The sequence below is a fragment of the Charadrius vociferus genome, unplaced genomic scaffold (assembly GCF_000708025.1).
Source record: "Charadrius vociferus isolate BGI_N301 unplaced genomic scaffold, ASM70802v2 scaffold51, whole genome shotgun sequence".
Lineage (NCBI taxonomy): Eukaryota > Metazoa > Chordata > Aves > Charadriiformes > Charadriidae > Charadrius > Charadrius vociferus.
In genome coordinates, this window is record NW_009646939.1 from 1634673 (window position 1) to 1655670 (window position 20998).

At 45.5% G+C, this 20998-nt stretch overlaps 1 protein-coding gene across 1 annotated transcript; it reads left to right on the plus strand.

The window, feature by feature from the left end:
- Positions 1 to 2497: 2497 nt before the first annotated feature.
- On the plus strand, positions 2498 to 20728 carry TMEM108 (transmembrane protein 108). Its single transcript, XM_009894965.1, has 4 exons — positions 2498 to 2659; positions 8727 to 9839; positions 18794 to 18948; positions 20377 to 20728. The coding sequence occupies exons 1-4, from the start codon at positions 2647 to 2649 to the stop codon at positions 20497 to 20499; spliced, it is 1404 nt and encodes a 467-aa protein (XP_009893267.1). The 5' UTR covers positions 2498 to 2646; the 3' UTR covers positions 20500 to 20728.
- The last annotated feature ends 270 nt before the right edge of the window (positions 20729 to 20998 follow it).

Sequence of the window (20998 nt, forward strand, 5' to 3'; positions counted from 1 at the left end):
CCCTTTGTTGTACTAAACAAATCCTCAGTTTGCTTTATGATAATGCCATGTAAATAGATAGAGGGATATGAGGTGGGATTCATCTAATCTTCTATTCATCTAATTTTCATCAGCTGAAAGCCAGACACCTGGTTAAAGCTCATCATCCTCTTTGTGACCTATTTCGCTAACACCAAGAGAGGAGCCTCTCTGGGGTACTAGAGAGGTACAACCTGTGGATGGGGTGAATTGCCTGCCAGAGCCCCAGCTACCTTAGACTAGGCATGTAATTTTTACATATCTGAAGTTACTTGCTGTTTTGGAGGGTTGTCAGAAACCTTTTTAAGATGGCTTTGAATCCTCCTTTCCCCCTTCTTATTGCTGCTTGTGAAATGGATACCCTTGCTTGAGTCAGCATCTGTGACACCAACTACATCCTCTCTTTGGCAAGATCCTATTTTAAGCTTTCCATCAGAGGCCACAGCTATTTGTGTCATTGTCAAAACTCTTCAAAAGGTCCGGTGACATTGATGGTAGGTCTCTTAGAAGCCAAAGGTTCTGCAGTAACATAAATAGGATCAGCAGCACTCAGTGCAGGTGAAAGAAAAGCCAGCTGCACATCCTTTCTGTCTCCCTTGGCAACAGCATCCTGCCAACAAAAACTGCTGCCAAGTAAAGGCTGGAAAGGAAGGGATGTGCATTTGCAAAGCAGGGGCTGGACAAGCATTGTGTGAGGGGGGAGCTGTCAGACCAAGGAACACTTGTGTGCTTTGAAAATTCTTTTTGGTTTGTTCCATGTGTTTTTGGACAAGGGGATGCACAGAGCCTCTGTCCTTATGGAGAGTTTTCATCTGAAATTCCAAACGACGGTCTTGACAATTTTGAGCCATATGTTTCCATCCATAGCAGCACACGGGGAAGAAATCTGTGGTGAGTTACTACTTACAGATGTGGCAAATCCTCCAGCAAAGGTTAAAATACGTGGCACGGTTCTCTTGTTACACCAGCTGCAGCTTCATGCTAAATCATTGTTTCAGCAGCAAGCTCTTAATCAGCCCTGAGTTCTAGAAACTGCTAAACAAGCTGATATTTGTAAGCACTTTTTTTTTAATAATACACTAAATATCTTTATTTAGAAAAACCTTCAGACTGGAAACAGTAAGGGTGAAAAGTGAACTGCAAATGGTAGGGAAAAAAGGAGCATCAGCACAAGACCACAAAAATGCAAAGCAGATCTAAGATTATTATTTGTACTCTGTCTTTCCACATCCTTCATGAAATGATCATGGCTGTGAAAACAGAGTTTTTGTAACTATGGGTAAAATACACTTCTGATATAATATAAGCATGTGCCTAGCCTTCCTGATAGGGACTTCAGTCCCTACAAATCAGCACTGGGGTCACTGTCGGAGGCCCTGTAGCTGCTAGCGCTGCCCAATCTCAAACCTTTTGTCACAGCATCATTCCTTTCCGATTTGGCTGTGGCATCAAACAAGAAGTCTGGCTGCAACACGCTTGTACCCAAGGCCTGAAAAAGGAGGATCTTCTCACCTGGTATGATAAAAGAAGAAGGAAGTGGCAAAATACTGGGAATGAATTTTTTGAGGTGCCCATATAATAAACTGCTTGGGCTGTTGCAGCACCCCTGGATACAAGAGGGACTCTGAATCAAAGACTGAGTAGCGGGGGTTGCCCTCTGGCTCCCGGGGTATTCCTGCACTGCTCTCAAGAAGGCCCCAACTTGTTGCTCTCTTACCCTTTCCCCGTGCCTTTTGAGGGATTGGTAGTTGGCTGCACAGGGCACATTTTTGTGCTCTTCAGGCAGTGTGTTCTTCCAGACATCCAGCTGTGCCAGAGAGAAAGGGAGAAACAGAAAAAAAGACGAAATGAAAGAAGGGAAGCAGGATTATGGCTTTGGGAGTCACAGGAACTGTGGACTTCTTTATGGTTACAAAGTTGAAATTGCCTATTCACCACTGAGGAGTGAAGAAATAAAATACAGAACATGCCTTTCGATGCCAGGGAAACAGAAGGAGAGAAGACGATCGTTATTTCATTCCCCATATTTTCCTCCAACAGAAATATTAATATCGTTAGAGATAATTGAATGAAGTGGAAAGTCTGGTGGAGGTACCGAAGCAGGAGGTAGATCTGTAAAATCCATCCACACACAAAAAGCTAAACGCTGTGCTGGAGGGAGGGCACTCTGCCTTGAAATGGGGACTGAACAGCCTCACAAGGACGTGCAGCTGGGGTGCTCATTGCTGTTTTGTTCCCAGAAAAGGAGAACTGCCAGCAATCCTCTGGCATCTGAATAGACCCGTGTCAGACAAACTGTATGTGGACTTGATGGGAAACCAAGCTGGAATACCAAGCAGCCCTTCGATCTGCTGGCAGAGAGGGGGACTGGCTCAGTAAGTAATCTGGCCGTGCAGTTGCAAAGGTACTCCATAAAGGAGCGAGCCCTCTCGCTGCACAGCCCTGCAAGACACGCCTGCCTGGGCTGTCTCTGTCCTCATTCCTCCAAACCCGTTCCAACAATAACAGCAACTCCTGCGTGCAGCTGCCTCGTTAGGGAGAAGATGTATTTTTCCTTTTTCTGCTGAGGGATGAAGCTTCTAAATCTGTGTGATGTGAGCAGGTGAGGATGTCTGCTGACAAGTCCAAATGATATTTTCAGGTAAGTGATTACCTTGAACAAGCAGCTAGAGTCAGGCTCTTTCTTTTTATTACCCTCCTCTCAGTAATTACTGTTGTCCTAGATTGTCAGTAAGCCTTTTCACTAGGTTCAACAGCTCGGATGTCTGTATGTGTTCAGCTGAATAGGGGATCTGAAGCATTTCTAAAACACCTATTGCCATAGTATCTGGGAGTCTCTCGTGCAGCGTGAGAATGAATTGGGAGCTGCCTGCTCTGTGACTACATGATACTGTCCTATTTGTATCACCCATTGTTTAAGTCCCTGGAGGACCAGAAATGAATTTTGATTTACAGGCTCACTCTCTCAAAGTCTGCGATGGAAGTGCATCTTAGAGGCAAGAATAGTGTTCTGCAATGTTTTTATATCGTTAAAGAACCGGGACATCTTGCCACATGAAAACTGTAGCTGCCGTTACTGTTGTTGCACAGGGAGTGTCAGGGAGTACTGCTTAATTTGTGTTTGTACATGTGATTTCCAGAGCTTCTGCTGATGCTGTTTCATGTTACTGCAATGTTACTCCGCGTGGTTGATCACTCTAATACTTAGCAGGGAAACCAGACAATAACTTGTAAGTTAATATCAGGGAGTTCTGGCATGACAGCCACTGATAGACAGGCAGGGAAGAGAAATTTTCTATGCAGAGTAACCTACTTTTTCTTCCCTCAGTTCTGTCACCAATCATGGGGATGAAATTTGCTTAACTCTTTGTTTGTACAAAGGCTGCTTTATTGTCAGTGAAGACCATATTGCTTTGACAGATTACAAAGAAATGACCATAATAAAAATGACCATAACAAAAGTAAAAACATATACTTTCTGCACAGTTTCCATCTATTAAAGATTCATTTTGCTCCCTGTAGTATTTTAGGTTTGCTGAGAGACACTGAGAAGTTAATAGAGTCGTGAAGAAAGCTTTCATTACAACAATAACATTGCTGCTGCTGTGATGAGGTTTTGCACAACCTTCTCTCACTATTACTAAGTCAAGACTGTTAGAAGCACAGAGAGGCACGGAGCATCCTCTACGCTGCCCACGTGCACCCAAACCTTGGGTCTGTAGATAATGGGTCCTTTGTAGGATGTCTCCCTTTGCTTCCCTTGCCCACGGCAGTCTGAAATAATGAGTCCAGCAGTAGGTCTCTGCACAAAAAGCTCCTCCTGACTTCCTAGAGCAAAAATGTTTGCCAGGTACTGCCCAGGGTGGCTCTGTTTGTCTTGCTGCAAGGTCCAACGTAGCAGAGGCCAGAAAGGGTCAAATGCCAGACCGAGCTCGTTGTGCACATTCATTTGCTGTAGAAAATGTGAATGCGCAGCTCAAAAGTTTCCACTGTATCTCTGGCAATCAGGACTTAGTCCAAAGCCAGCTAAACTCATTGGGAACCTTTCCACAGGCTTTAGATCCGAAGTTACGTAAGTTTGTGTTGTTTATAAGGGGTGCCCTGGGGAGGCTGAACGCGTGAGCTGACTCGACAGCTTCATGCTTGCTCTGCCATGCCATGCAAAAAGCCTGTTCTCGAAGTGCCCATGAAGTGTCCCGTGCAGCACTAGGCAGTATTAACTCCTAAATGACGCCTTTTAATGCTGTCCTGTACCAGGACACCAGCTCCTAGAGGGGGCTTCATGGGACCTGAGATAAAACAAAGAACATCAGCTGCTGGGGCCCAAATTGTTTTGTTTTTCTGGTTTGGAGGGAGGCATTTCTGCCTCCTGTCTGCAAATAAAAGGGTCGTGAGGAAGTTCCCAAACCATTCTCGAAGGTAGGACTTTGTGTAGGCTCCCTGTGGATTTCTTAGTCTGGGAAAGCAAAATATTCCTAACCCCCAACTTTGCTGGGACTCGCTAAGGACATCAACCGCAGTCTTTTAAAACATTGCTGTAAAGCAACTCTTTCATTTTCTTCATGTACAAAACTGTACGTGCCATTTCTGGACTCCAGTGAGTGTACAATGGGAAGAAGAGCTGCAGGGAGATCCTGTTGAGATTTGAACCATCGCACCATGTTGTCAGGAAGGAGTTTTGTGGCTAAATGCACATCAGCACCCTCTGTATACACTCTACTGTCACTCTGCTGTGTTTCACCCTTGAGTTAATTCATTTTGTACTTAACATTCCCTTCATGGTGCAGTATGCAACACCACAAGATGACACAGTTTACACCACAGAGATGTCAGGTCAATCAGCCTTCTCGTTACACTTGAATGGTTTTAATATAGTCATAAAATTACACTCCAAAAGTGGGAATTTGACACATAGCATTTAAAAGCCAAACGAGTTTGACCCCTTTTGAGCATGAGCTCCTATACCTTAGAAATGACCCCTTATTAAAAAACTTAATGGTGTGAACTGACCTTTGAAAATATAATTAATTATTATTATTTGCTATAATGTGCTTACATCAGGCTATTACCATTATGCCAGCAGATAGTAAGGACTGCCAGTCCTTACCCCAAAGGGCTCATGCTCTAAGATCAGTCCTAAGAGTCCTTTGGTAGCCAAAATTGAAGGATTTTGGCAAAGAAGTGCAGGACTGCACTTTGAACTGACTAAGAGTATCTTCTGTGTACCATCTGACCTGGGATATCCAAACTTTGGCCATGACAACTTGATAGCAACCAGAATGTTTCCTTTCAGTGGTAGGCTCATGGAGGGTAAGCTGAGGCACCAGGGGACAATTGGCATCGTACCCACCATGGTGCTTTTCTTAGTGCGGGCGCATTTGTGAAGCAGAGACAGAGGTTGGGAAGGGAGGAAATTTGAAGGGGTTGGTTAAGTCCATTTCTGTCACAAATGCTTCCTGCGCCTTAATAGAGAAATTCAGAATATCATTTTCCTAGGCGTAAGCCAAAGTTGCCAAACAGGGCAGTCGGATATCAGGGACCTCAATAAGAGTCCAACTTCATAAGACACTGCATATCCTCAAGTGATAGAACAGTAAGCGGGAGCTCTGGGCAATCAGGTCACCACAAATCCAGCCAGAGCATGCTTTGGTGATCATGCAGAGCGTCTGAAAATTTTGATTCCAGCTTTTCTTCTGCTTTCCAGTTGGCTGTTGATCAATTATAAAGCCAATTAATTCTACTTAAAAGGGCCAGCAAGGCCCACTGTGAAGTCCTTATTATCAGCTGGTTCTCCCTAAATATACAGCACTGGCTATTTTTACAATGATCTACTAAGCTGAATATTTTTTCAGTAGTTAGGGGCACAGATTAGCACTGGTTGTCACTGAAGGAGTTACTGTGGTCCACTCAACCAGTAAAAAAAGGTCCAAAGAAGCTGTAGCTTATGGGGCCACAGTGGCTCTGCAGAGGCTGATAAATGGAGTCTAGCAGATGAGCAAAACCTGACTGCCACAGCCTGAGACAGCCAAATGTCATGGGGGTTATTGTTTATTGTCAAATAAATTACTTCAGATGTAGTATTTCCTTTGAATAATTATTCATACTTTACAAGGCACCGAAAGGTACTGGCTAAATGCATCTGGCCTCCCGTGCCTGATGTGTGGTGACCTGCTACCACAACAGACTGCCCCAGAGAGATTATAAACCTTTACAGCAGCCAGCTTCTGATTTATCAGTATTTCAAGAAGTGGAGATGGATATTAGGTAAGGTTTTAGCCAAAGGTCAGGATTTGTAACTCCAGGGCACAACATGCCGAAAAGCTGACAACTTCCTTATTCCTTAAGGAATATCCTGAAGAAAAACATTAACCCGATAGAGATGTTTTTCTGCACATGAGGTGTGAGGGAAAGTAGTTACACAAAGAACATCCAAAAATTTTAGCGGGTATTGCAGTCATTATAATCTAGCCTCTCATAAGATCTGCCAATGCGCTTTATCTTGTGTGCTCAGAACAGCAGGCCTAAAGTTTCCTGAAACATGATCTCCACGCAGCAAATCCAAAATAAACCGTCATCCTTTCCTCTTTGAATTCGTTCTGTGGCAGCAACTTGTCTTGGCATGAAATATTAGCCATATGGACACTAGAATATCTGTTTTGACCTTGACCTCAGAATAAGTGCTGCCAAAAATGTGAAGATAACTCCTGACTTTCATTTCCAAGAGTGATGCTCCACAAGCGTAGCGCGATCTGCTCTCCTGGTTGCGTCTCAGTGTACAGACTATCTTTTTTCTTTGACTAGGTGTTCTGCTAAGAGCATATTGTCTGTGGCTGGCTGGGAACTGGGAAGCAGTACCCTAAACGATGGTTTATTTGGCAGAGATATTTATTTCAGAAATAAAATATATAAAAAAAGAAAGAGCTAATTTTAGCATCAGGCAGTGGAAAGTGCATTGCTTGTAATTGGCTCTCACTATGTATCCACTCAGTGTTTTCATCTTCTGGATACTCTACGAAGTAACAGGAGGCTGCTGGGGGCAAGATGAGGTGAATATTGTTGGTTCAGAGCTTTGTGCTGTTCTGGTTCAGAAATGACGGTTACTGATCAAAGTAGAGCATTTAGCTGGGTAAGAGGAATAGGTACTGCTCCTTTGGTGAGTTTTTGCTATGTGCGTTGCACTGCTTACGAATGGGTACGAAAGATGCACAGGATTCAGAATAAACACATTTCATGGCGTTTGCAGGTGCCCAACGTGCAACAGAATCCTAGGGTCCAGTGGACACCGAATCAGAGATCTTCTTTCATTTTCCCAAATCCCTGTCTTCCTTTTCTGCTGGTGCCCATAACAGATATTCCCAAGTACAGTAGAACTAGATGGCATAAGAACACTTTCTAGCTGGCAAGGCTGGGAAGGGTGGAGAAGGGGGCAGGAGGGGACTCCACAGTCTTGGCTGGGAGGTGATCATTACCCAGTTTGGAGTCCCGCAGCTTTGACGAACTCGTCTCCCCAGTTTGTTAAGACTGTGACAACGTTTTTCACCTTGACACCGCTGGTTGAAATTCACACTAGCACAGTGCTAATAGTACCATCTGATGATGCTCAGTGGACTGTGCAAAATGGATTTATTCCATGTGCTTCCTAGTGGGCAGAGATCCACATTACACTCGACAGCTTCAACATATGGAAATGGTGACGTGTGATTGATGTGGTCCCTGCAGGTCACGCTAACTCACGGTGTATTAGCCCTGCATCCCAGGGAGGCTTATGCTACTGCAGCTGCCCACGTCCATTATCTGGACTAGGAATAAATGGAAGAATTGATGTTCCCAGCGGTGTGAATCTGACACCTCATGAAATGATGTGCAGTACAGAGGGTGGCGGGAGGCAAATTTAACACAACCCAATCCCACAGCACATGTGAGCACAGAACAGGTTACAACCAAACATTTGTATGTGGATGCAAAGGGCAGTTGTGTTAGATTGAGTCAGACCCCTAATAATCATGTGGCTTTCTAAAATGGCTGTGATAGCTATGTTTTCTTGCTCCTTTTTAACAATTTGAGATTTTCCAGATCTTATACTCTAAAATAAGTGACTAGATTTTCTGAAGTTGCTATGTAAAGGACAGCGTATAAAACCCAGAAAGCCCTCTCATTAGACATCCCTTCTTGACCTAATTTTCAGCAAGGGCTAAGCAGCTGCTCTCTCAAAAAACAGATTGCTTAATGGCATCCAAGACTGGAGGCAGCCAAATTCAGGATTTTGCAGCCAAAAGAATGAGTGGACTAAGGTTCCCCATAATGATGCAGACATTAATCTGGAGGCCTCCTGGCCAAAACAAAAATCAAAACGTCTTTTGTTTCTCCTCCTAGAGAGTAGGATGCTTTGTAGCTTCTACAGGGAAATCACCTGCCTATCGCACTTTAAAACACTCTCCCCAGTCCATACTGCAAGCTCCTCTCTCCCTTTGCCACAGAGGTTCCCTGCAACCTTCCCATTCCCACCTCATCACTCCCACGGCCATGAGGCCACCGCAGCCCCAGCAGATTTTCCTTTCCCTTCCTGCTTTCCCAGAGAAGCTGACAAAGTTGGATGCTAACTCTTCTGTCCTTCTGCAGAACATCCTGCCAGACACACAAGCCGTGCCATTCCCTGTCCGCTGGTCCCTCCCTGGTGTCTCACCCTCTCTCTGTGTTTTTTCCTCCAGGTGTTCTACTGATCTTGGCACTGACAGAAGAGCTGGTGTTTTCTGTTCAGGTACTGTCTCCCACAGTCTCCTCCTCTCAGGGCTTCCCGATGGACACTACCACTATCACAGCCATGGGAACAACACCTCGCCACAAAGACCGCCATGCGGCAGAGCCCCTTCCCACATCCACTCTTGCCATTCCCCATCCCATCAGCCTGGCGGAGAAAGGCCCTTCCACCGGGCAAAAGCAAGCGAGCAGCCCTCGCGTCGGCGAAAAGGAAACGTATCATTTGTACAACCAGAGTGCTTTGTACTCGGGACAGACTCGCCCCAAGGGGAAAATATTCCAGGTTTTCAAAGGCAACTTCACGGATTCCTCGGAGCCTTACCTAAAGACGACCCTGCACTCTCCCTTCCCTACCCTGAGGAGCCCTTTCACAGAACACCCATTTCAGTCCCAGACCGCAGCGTCCAGCGATCCAAATGGCACGGGGCTGGCAAGAACTACACACTCAGACCCTTCTCCCCACCTCAATGCCTCGGGAAGCCTTAGGGAAGCAGAGCGAGGGGATGGGGCCGAGCTAGTGGTGCAGGAGGCAGATTTTGCCACCACAACTGCTGGACCATCAACTGATCCTGAAGCAGTGTCGGTGCCTTTTAAACCCACCCGCTATGGCGTATGGGATATGCTGAGCAAAAACAACTCTTGGGTAACCTTGAATCTCAGTACAAATGTCCCTTTGTTTGCTGGCCCGGGATCTGCAACAGCAGCAGCAGGTCACTCGGTTCAGACCGGTTTTGACGTCGGTGTCTCCTCCCCGGCAGCGGGAGACCCCAAGGGACCTGCTCCAACACAGCACGGCACGGTGACTAACGCGACCTTGCTGGGCAGTGCTCTCTCTGCAGCGCCTGCCACGAGGTTGTCCAGCTCCATTTCCACAGCTGGCTCCACTGCCACCGGGAACTTCCTGAACAGACTGGTTCCTGCCGGGACCTGGAAACCTGGGGTGCAAGGAAATATCTCCCATGTCACCGAAGGGGACAAACCCCAGCACAGAGCAACCATCTGTCTCAGCAAGATGGACATTGCCTGGATCATTCTGGCCATCAGCGTACCTATATCCTCATGTTGTAAGTAAATGGCCACTTTATTTTGCTTTATTTTTCCCTTTCCTTAAAATTCAGACTTTGGCCTGTGATTCAAGGACCAGGTGGAGAGCTTGAGATGGATGAGAACCAATCACTAGACAGCTGATGCATTCACTGACCAAAGTGCTTAACTCCAAAATGCAGGGCTATCATGTTTACACTCAAAGCGTATTTTCTCCGTTGCTATTAGAAACCACTTAGTCTTTTTGGGCCCACCGTTTGAGGGTGTAACACAAGGCTGAACAAGTCTAGAAGGCGAAGCAGCTTTACCTCAAGGCATTTAAGCTGGTGACCAAAATTGTACAAGTCTTTAATCTGGGAAATACTATATTCTGCTCTGAAATTTGGTTTTAAAAGCCCACTGCTAAGCCAAAAGATTAATGACAGTCGTAATGACTATTGCCTTAGGAAACACCAGTTTTCCAGCATAATAAAATATTCCTTTGAAGGCAGTTTGTGAACTTTCAGATTTTAAAGTCTGATAACCACATTGCTGGTTTCCTCCATTTTAATTCCAACTTTGCAGCTGTCGAGGGAGCAGGAAGAGTTTGAAATCCTGGCCTTCAGACAGCAGGAGTCAGCCACCTGCGGGACCAGAGCAGGTTGGGTTGCCACAGTTGGCTTCGGGTCTCGTAATTTGACTCAGTTAGAAAAAACGCAAGACAAATTATGAGAAAGGTTGTGAGTGGAGGCTGAGGTGTCCCCTGCTTAGCTGGGGGTTATATCAGCAAGGTGGGACAACAGATTCTCCGGGGGTTCGCTGTTGCGGGGTGTGATTATGCTGATCTGTCTGGAGTGAAACAAAACCAAACATTTCCCAGCTGTTGCTGCCTCAGGAAACATAGAAGGGTAGCAGCCAACAATATTGAGTATTAATTCTGTTATTTACATCTATGAGCTGTACTGAGGACAAGGCTGGACGAGCTGACCAATCCAGCCTTGCACACAGCTTACTCCTGCCAAAAAAGACAGTGCTGCTCTCTCCTGCCCTCTCCGAGGCACAGCCACCTGATCCTGCCCCTCTCCTTCTGCCTGGGCCCGACCCTGCCACCTGCCTCAGCCACTTCCACATTTGCTAAAGCGGCCAAAAAATATTCACGTTGCTCTTTGGTACATTCTGTCCACCCAGTGAGCTGAATCAGCTCTCCGCAGGGTCAGATGAGCACAAGACCTGGAGGGGATGAGGCTGCAGGAATACACACCTGGAGAAGCAGCAGCACCGATCCGTCCGGCAGCTGCAAATTAGTGGAGTGGCTCAGCATCTGTTAGACTTGTACCTCTGGGACCATCGGTTCCACTATTGCCAACGTGGTTAGAACCACGAGTGAAAACAAAGCTTAAGCCTAACAGATGGACAATCAAAATAAAGAGAAACCAAAGCAGAAGTGTGCATCATACGTACTTCTACGGAAGATGGAGAGGAGAAAGTGGGGTATAGCAAGCACAGCATGATGAGAAGCGGTGATATCTGATGAACTGATGAACAGTGCCTTGTCTATCAATCAGTTGAAATAGACGATCAAATAAATTCCTCCAAGTATTATGTTTTGGGCCAATATTCAGAAAGAAAGCTGAACTGGATAGAAAGCATCCAAATACAAAACACAAAATATAATACCATACAACACAAGCATAGGAAGCATAACCAGTATGTAAACTGGTGTATGTCCCTGCCTGGAGTGTGCCATATATGAGCTAATAACTAATGATCATTGTTATTATTATTAATAATAATAATATGAGGAGTTTGTTGACAGGACTTCTAACCCACAATTTGTTAAATAGTGGTGTTTAAACTTTTCTTCTTGTATACCATAATAGTATGTGTTCCTATGACTGTGCCTGTCCTGTTTCTTGTATTTATTTCTAAGCTACCTTTTTAAAAAGGAAAGTGTTATTTTGAAAATTATCTAAACCAGCTCTAATGCAACTGAGTGTTTAAATGCTTCAACTATTTAAGTCCTGCTTTCATGACCAGATTTCTGAGGGTGGTCTTCAGTTGGACTCTCCTTTTAAAATCTGGGGATCCTCGGATGTATTTCAGAGTTGAAATGAATGGTAGGCAGGCATTTAAATGGGATTTTTTTTGGATCTGGCTGGAGTGCCTAGGGAATTGCTTTCATCCAAAAGTTATGCTGTTTAAGCTATGCCATGATAAGTACTATTGTACGGGCATAGATTATTCCTACAGAAGAAGAAAAAGTAAGTTAGAACAACCTAAAGCATTTTTACCCAGACGTACATGTGTTGCTCGTGGCTCCCCTCTGTGCTGCACACTGGAGGGGCGCTTTATTTCCTGACCCTCAGGCACTGCTCTATGTTCAGGCACGGGTGTACGGTGTAACGTATGGGATGTACAGTGTACGGTGTGCAGTATGGGCTGTATGGTGTGCAGTATGGGGTGTACGGTGCGTGGTGTACAGTGTGCCGTATGGGGTTGTGCAGTGTGTGGTGTACAGTGTGCGGTATGGGGGTGTGCGGTGTGCAATATGGGTTGTGCAGTGTACAGTGTGCGGTATAGGGTGTGCGGTGTGCGAAGGGGACTGTCGCCACCTCCCGGGCACAGGCGCCTGCAGCTGAAGACAGAAAGCCCCACGCTGGCATTTGCTCGTCACTTCTGGTCCAGAGGGAGCTGATGCTAAGAGACGGATGAAGAGTACGACCTTTTGGATTTCATTTCATCTTCAAAGGGTGAAAATGTTTTCAGTGAGAGGCTCTCACAGATGTTGTGGTCACGGACTGAGAAAACACTGTCCCATTTCTGCCTTGTGATGCTGAAACGTGGAGGTATCTAGGATATCCAGACTCAGCCCCGTGCTGTTAAATACCTGAGCTGCCTTAGGAGGGAACGAGCCATGGAGAAAGTCACTGAGGACTCCTATCATGGGAGGTTATTGCTGCCCTGGAGCTGCTGGCTCTGTGCTCAGGCTGACACCTTCAAGGCCAGACCCACCGAGGGGAACAGCAAGCCCTGAGCTGCTTCTGAGACACCTGTGAGAAAGGATAAGACCCTGCACCGGGGGAGAGGCAGCCCCGAGGCAGGGAAGTTACCAGTGCACCCTGGAAAGAAGTGGAAGGAGGTGAGGAGAGGCAACTGGAGCCTGTGCATGGTTGCAGAGCTGCTGGAATCTAATTAACTCTCTCCTCCTGCTACTGAGGAGTGCCCCTGAGCCAGCTCACTGACCTCCAGGCTATTTCCAGCACCCTTGCAGAGCTGCGCAGTGGGCAGCGCATCTCTCCTCTGCCGGGAGCCCTTGTGCCTTTCCCCATAATCCCTCCTCTGCTTGAGGGGTGGCAAGGAGGCTGGAAAAACCTTCCTCTTCAAGGAGCTTCTAGGCATAGCTCCTGCTGCCTGGCATCCTTGGAAGGGAAAATGCACTACGATGCTGTAGAGACACGTCTGTCCCTCTCTGACACGTGGCACAGTAGGGCTGCACACGCTGCTCACTGTCACACCTTTTATTGAGAGGATCCTGTTAAATTGTTAAATGAAAACCTGTTGGTGTTTTAACTTCCATAGCAGGGGAAGTGACCACAGGAACCCTTGGCTCCTCGTCCCCACTGGAAGAAGTTCCTGAGATGCTGCACTTCTTGTGGAGGAAAGACCCTGCCAGGGCTCCTCACCGGCCTGTCCCTGCCGCGGGGATTTGCACCTAAGAGCAGGAAGCAGCAGAGGGTTTGTTCAGCATTGCTGTGCCCTGGCATCTCCATCTCAGCCCCACTGAGGACTGGCAGGGCCCCCCAGCCATGCTGGTGGCACGGCTGTGTCTATAGCAGTGTAGCCTGAAGACCTGGGCCTCAGGAGCTTGCCTGCTGAAACAACTCTTGTTGAGGGTTTTAGCCTCCCCATCCTTACAGTATATATTTCTTTAAAGATGCATAGGTTTCTGAGTCCCACTGAAATCCCTTAAAATGCTAGCCAGAAAAGTAATGCTTTGAATAGGAATGCGTGAGCCACGTCTGCTGCATCAACATGGGGAAATCGTTTCAGCTTTTGGTACCTCAGTTTCATGGTATAAATAACGGGGGTAGTGCTGCTAACATCATTGGAGGGCTGCAAAAATGAAGGATTTTGTATCATTGCGTTCCCAGAAAAGCACAGTCATATATAACACTGATCTAAGTATTTTCTGCATGTCACAGTTTGAGTTGTTTTTGCAGTGTCCTTCAGGCAGCCTTGAACATTTTTGTGCACGTGCGTCTGTATGTGTGTGGGTGCCCGTCTCTGCAATGTAGAACAAGACACGTTATGAACGCATTTTAAAACCCACCGTCCTGGTCCTTGGGCTCCCAGTACTTACGTCTCTGTAATTACAGAATGACACGATAAAACGTGGAAGAACAGAAACTTGCAAATCAGATGCGCAGAAGTCAATTCATTCAGTCAGTTCTGCTGACACGGGAAAACGCGAGAGGAAGGCTGAGCCTCTGAACGCAGGCGTCAGCAGAACTCAAAGAATATATGAAGAATTGCCTTGGACCTAACCCCACTTAACTCACATTTCATACACTGGGACGCTTTCCAAAGTTATCTCACCCACTTTCTCCATCGCAAAACCTACAAAAGTTTGCTTCCCCATCTGAAGTGAGAGAGATCTTTGAGTCTAATCCTCAGGTGGGAGCTCAGACTGAGCCAGAGAAGAGCCTCCTGTCTCCAAATGTAAGCAGCTGTGCTCAATAACCAAACTCATCATGATACCGGTATTACCACAGCAAAGGCTGTGCTACTATAGATGGCCACAGTAAATGAGGGAAATTGAAAGAAATATGGAAACCCCCCTATTTTAGTCATTGAGGCAAGGGTTCTGAGAAACTTGGCTTATATTATGATCTGCAGGCATAGGAAGAAGTAAATTAACATCCTTCGGTCTGAATATCTCCTGACTTAGAAGTGCTTGCAATGTTCAGGTCTGTTAACATCGTGTTTTACGTGGGAGCTGGAGAGTGAGGGAAGGGGCTATGCAGCTATATAAGATTGGTAAAATATTTAAGTGAGTTGAAAGAAAAGACATAAGACTATCAGGAAACTGTAGGGAGTTGGTATGATCTCATTACGCTGCATTTATGAGGCCAGTATTGAATATGGTGTATAATCCTGGTGGGTTATGTTTTTGAAAAAAAGATTGGAAGGTTAGAAAAGAACCATGTGAATGATTCAAGAGCTGAGAAATGCAACATAACTCCACTTGTGTCATCATGTAGTCCAAGGAGAGGCTGAAGCCCACATATATGGGAGACATTTCTGATAGCATAGTAGAAGCTTTTGATAAAAAAGGCAAAAGGAGATTGAGAAAGTGGCAGATAAAGCTGGAAGTATTTAGACAGCAAAGGGAATGTAAACATGTCCCCACAATGGAAATTAAGTATTGAAACAAACTTTGTGGGAATGGGATGGATATCTGGTCACTTAAATGAAGCTGGTTTTTTTCCTATGAGATGTGCTGTACCTTAAATACAGTTTATGGTTAACAGGTGAAAGTCTCCTGTTGTGCAGGTGAGAGTAGAGGATGGACATGTTCCCACCAGCCTAGAAACCTGTATATCTGTGAGAATTTCTCCCATTTATGGGATGTATTATGTCCTGTTTCTGGGGGGGGAGGGCAGATAACGAAGACGTAATTTAGGGCCAGAAGGAGGCCAGTATCAGCTGAAGCTCATCAGCATCTCTTAGCCCCTGAATGTGTGCATTGACTTTTCTCCCTCCAAATTAGCAGCAAGTCAAAGAATATGGGTTAGAAATGCTTCTCAACTCCCTGAACCTCCAGTATACAGAAAATTGCAGAGACCCCTGATATTTTCTAACATGTATTGTAATCCCTGTATGGGAAGCTTCAGGTTGACACAGGGACAATGCTGAAGCGTTCTTCTTGTGGCACTCGCTATTGACTTTAACATGGAGCAGGCAAAGGGAAAAGTTGGTTTAGCTTTTCTGACTCCCAGAAAGCATCCAGGTAAGAGTTTGAAAACCAGAGAAGAGTTAGCCCTTTTTCTGCCCAAAGGATTGGCCAGCTTTGAAACAGAGATGATACATGGCAGCACTGAACAACAGCACTTTCTTGTCCTTACGAGGCCATCACATAATGTACCAGGAAAGATAAGCGGGGTATTGCAGCTACTTTTTCCTCTCTTCAGCTCTGTTATTGTTATTATTGCCATTTCTCCCTTCCAAACCATTTCTGCCCTCTATGTATTTCATCCACTTATGTCCTCGCTGGCCATCCCAACTGTTGTTCTGGAAAGAGGGTTTTGTGTAATACACGTAATTCTAATCATGGGAGTAAACAGATAACTAAGAATATTGGTAAAGCTGTACCCTGTCCCTAGTATTGTTCTGGAAGTGAGCGGTCCTATGTTAGCTGCATTAATTTCACTAAAATATGCCCCAAAAATGTAGTTAGTATGAGATAAAGAGGGAATAGCCCCATTCCAGCCCTGCTGTCCTCTCTCTCCCTCTTAAATCGGGTCTTCTCTGCTTTGAATTGGGGCAGCTTCAGTAGACAGCCTTCTACTGAAATATGTTGTATTTGAGGAAGCTCAGGAACCCATTTTCCACAGTATTCCATCTCATTGCTTGTGTGCACAGTAAGGTTGGAGGCCAAGAGTGTAATTAAGGAAGAGAGCATTATTGCTGCGTAGCACCCATATCCGCACATGGCAAGGCCATTTCCTACTGGAAGAAGCAGAGATCTCTTTTGACTCAGTGTCACAGGCTTTCCAGCTCCTAAAACCCAAATCCGATACTTCTCTGTCAGCAGCCACAACATTTTATAAGCTGTAAAACCTCAGGCTTTCAAAATATTTGCACAGCAACAAAGTTGGCTTTACTGGGGCTCTCATACCCTCAGGCACCTTCAAAAATGCGCTGTGCCTTAGGGAGCACCTTGTTGCTGGAGTACCAAAAAACTCCATGGTCTGTTGGCTCTCACCAGCAGTGGGGAGGGCTAAATGTAGGTCCCGCTTCACTTTCTAATCTTAACGAGTCTGCAGGCTGGGCTGGGACATGGAGAGCGTGGCTGCAAAGTAGGGAGCAAAGACGCGGCCCTTCAGGAGGACAGGCATTTCCCCGGGAAGGGAGAGCGGGTCTGGTGGACCTCGTGGGGCGCAGCAGCAGGAGTCACGCTGTCGGGCTGTCAGCAAATGAAGTTATTGGTGATCAAAAGACTGAAGCAATATGAATCAAAAATAATAGTAAGTTTGATGATGACCTGCTTTTCTGAAACATGCAGGAACAGTACAGGAGATTTTTCCATTGGTTTCGGAAGAAGATTTATAGCATAAGCTCACCTTTGCCTTTGAGACATAAACTGCCTGAACTCAAACCCATTAATTTTTTTTTTCTTAGTAGCTTATTCTTTTGTTTTAAATAGATCTCTAGCCTTGCACTTTTGTATTGCCATTTTATGTGAGTAGATGGGATAAGAAATTAGACCCATGGCATATGGGTAGCTACAATGTTTGTCAAAACATACGAAGCAGCTTTGACCTCTCTGCAGTCTTTTCTTTCCTCCGGGCTACAGTTCTAATAAATAATTTTGGCTGTAGCTGAGAAAATAATATATTTTTCTGCTTCATGAATATTTTCTCTCTCCTTTTCTACCATGAGGGGTTTAGAAATAACGGAGAGAATTTATGGCAGGGCATTCCCTATTTCACAAGTACAAATCAAAGTAAGTACATGTCCAGCTACCTACCTGTCTGTATAAAACAGGTAGATTACCAGCACAACTGGTCAGTTAATTCCACAGGTGTAGGACGAGCAGACAGTGCTTATGCATTACTCCTCTGAACAAACCCTTGTGCGTGCCTCAGCTTCTGCCTGAGCAAGGACAGGTAGGAGCAGTAAGTTCATGACAGTGGGTTTGGCTGGCTTTCTTAAAATTGCCAAGATTACCCATCTGAATTGCAACAGAGATGACTAAAGCGTAACCAATTCCAGAAAATAACACTCAAGCAGCTTTGTGTTCTGCCCGCCCACTGGGGAAGCGTTATCCTGGCATCTCTGCAGTCAGGGGGGTGTCTGCGGCCTTGAGAGTAGACAGACAATTGGATCAACAAGTTTCACTTGCTGGTCACGCCGGCTTGCCTAACTGCTCTACTTAAAGCTCGAATATTTCAGATTGCAGAATCTTAAGTGTGCTCTGCAGATAAGAAAAAAATCCAGGCTCTGACACCACCAATGCCCAGGCAAGTGTGGGGAATGGATTACACTTATCAGTAGGTCCCATGTCCTGATACAGCTGACAGAGACAGCCAGGAAAACCCCCAGCTCTGAAGTTCCTGCTACCCTGGAAGCGTAAGCTACATGAGATATCCTGCTCGGGAGCATGTTACCCTTGCTAGTTGCTGGTCGCAAAGTACCCAAAATCCAAGTTATGAATGGCAGGTGACAGAGGCAGGGATCAGTGGCGTTCCAGGACAGAAGCTTTTGGTATTGAAGATGTGCAGCTACATGTGTTAATGAATTTGGTATTTCAGCCTAGGACAGGTGTCTCTTGCTGCCCATTTGCTAATGTGCTCATCGCTGCAGCGTCTGAACATGCTAGAAGCAGAAAAGATCTGCGCAGAGGCATCCTTCGCAGTGCCTGGGGAATGCCCTCTGTCCTACAGGGTCTATAAATCCCTGCTTAGGTATTAAAATGCCATCAGTTACAACACCAAAGCTTTTCGTTAGCCAGGCAGACACATCTTGAAGATTATAAACCCACATCAAAAAGAAAGTAAAACCTGCATATTCTGCCAAGCCCAAAGCCTCATCTGCTGGGCCCAGATTCTGATTTAGTTGTGTGGGGATTGTAAGGAGAGAGCTAGATCTGACTGAGTTGTATGAATGAACGTCACCAGCCCTCACCTTAAGTAACATAAAAAACAAATCCATGGTACTGACGAGTCCTTATTGAAAGTAAATAACCAAATTTTTGACATGTTTCTATTGACAGCAGTTCTGCTGACAGTCTGCTGCATGAGGAGGAAGAAAAAGACATCTAACCCAGAAAACAACCTGAGCTATTGGAATAATGCTATTACCATGGACTACTTCAACAGGCATGCTGTAGAGTTACCGAGAGAGATCCAGTCCCTGGAGACTTCAGAGGTACCTCACTTGCAGAAGTAGTGTCTGAAAACTGTCACTGAAACCATGCTGGGAAAAGGGGAGAGGAAGTCATATTAATAAAGCCTTGAAATCTCCATGCATATTCGGGGAAATAGCTTTTTGAGAAAGACTACACATGTATAAGATGGGATAAATATGTCACCGAAACCAGATTGCCATCCTGTTCCCATATTGCTGGGTGGTCACGGGAGTTAATCACCTCTGGGTAAATTTGTTCCCGGGTTTCTCTTCCTTTTGAGCCTACAGCCCATGTGTAGCCATACCGTGACTGGGAGAGGTCTTTGGGCTGGCTTGTTACTGACAGTTGGTCCTTCTAATCTTTCTGTTGTGCATGTCCCACACAGCATCATATAAGGGGGGTAGTGGGAGTTAATAATGCAAAGAAATTTTGTGCATTTATGTCTCAGGAGCTGCCTATACCTTCTCAAATACCAGTCCAGGGAGTGAGTGTTCCCAATATATAAGCAATCAAAACATCAATATATGACAGTGTGTAGCGGTGGTCTATACTCATGAACCTTTACTTAAGGGATCTGACTGGTTCGGTGGGATTATTCATATATGGGCAGGTGATCCTACGGATAGAAATGCATTCTCTAGCCTTAGAGACAGAGAAGAATAATTTAGCTTAGTTCAAAGGTATTTAAAACCTAGAAACAGTGGAGAGTTTGGGTTTATGCTAAAGTGGTTTTCAGATCGGCTAGCTGACTAACTCATCTCATTAAATTAAACAAAACTGTGTTTAGAAAGGAACCTCTGAGATGTGACTAGACAAGCACTCACAGTCGCTTCATTAACCCCACTTTGCTGGCAATTACATTGCTCAAGCTAAGGCAGGACTTACCAAGAATTGAATGATAGGTCTATTCACATATAGGATGGTCTCCAAAAGCTGTTATCTGAGTCACTTAAACCTGATCAGAGCATAACTGAAATGGGGCATGCTTGAGTAGCTTGGAACCCTATAGGTGGTTTTCTGACCTTAAAAAGAAGCTGAAAATGCATCTTTGAGGAGTAAAGCCCAGCTGATAGACAGGAAACTGTTGCAATGCATCATAGAAGTGAAAAAAAAAAAAGAATTGTGAAAGCTCAAATTCTGCTAAGGGACCTGAAGTTTGATGCATCTGACTTCTGGGTCCCCAGATTGAGAAAGAATCAGCCTGATTATCAGAGGAGCTCTTCACTCACAGCTCCGGCTGCCTGAGGAAGCGCAAAACTGGCTCACCCAACTTAGCTCTCCGGGAGCTGGAGCCCCCAAAATTCAAGCACTTTTGGAGGATTGGGAGAAGCGATAAAAATAGCAGTCCATTCCTCCCGCGCATTCGCATAGGGCAGCAGAGTGCCCCGTGTGCTCATGGAGGGTGAGGGGTGTGAAGCGCTCACCCTGCTTCTCTGTCTTTCTCCTAGGACCACCTCTCCGAGCCGCGGTCCCCCGCCAACGGCGACTACCGCGACACTGGGATGGTCCTCGTGAACCCCTTCTGTCAAGAAACGCTATTTGTAGGACATGAGCAAGTCTCTGAAATCTGATCCCACAGCTGTCCGCGTATTGCAGTTTATTGCAGTTTCATCTCTACTGTCTCCAAATTATAAATAAATATATATATTATAAATATAACCTTTGTGTAACCCTGAATTACGAGAAACATTTTCAGCTTTTCTTTTCTCCCTCAGAATTGTCAGCCCCTTTTTTATAAGTGTGGTAAAACTTTACAGAACAAACTGTGGCTTTATAAAATAAAGGTATTTCTAAGCAAAACACCCGTCAGATAGACTGTTTTCTTCAGTGTCATTGACAACCTGCTACTAAATATACTGGGTCTGGAAGAATATTGGCTGGTTTTGGTGCAGGCAGCGTGTGCTGGGTACAGCATCCTGCATCCTACATGATGTCGCTGAGCCTGGCCATGAGCATTTCTGCTCGGTGACCATCCGTCCCTTCTCTTACTGTAAAAGGATTTCGGTCACTCCTTTCCTCTAGACTGCCAAGCTGGAATACAAAGCACACAGGTGCAGCTCGGTCGCCAGA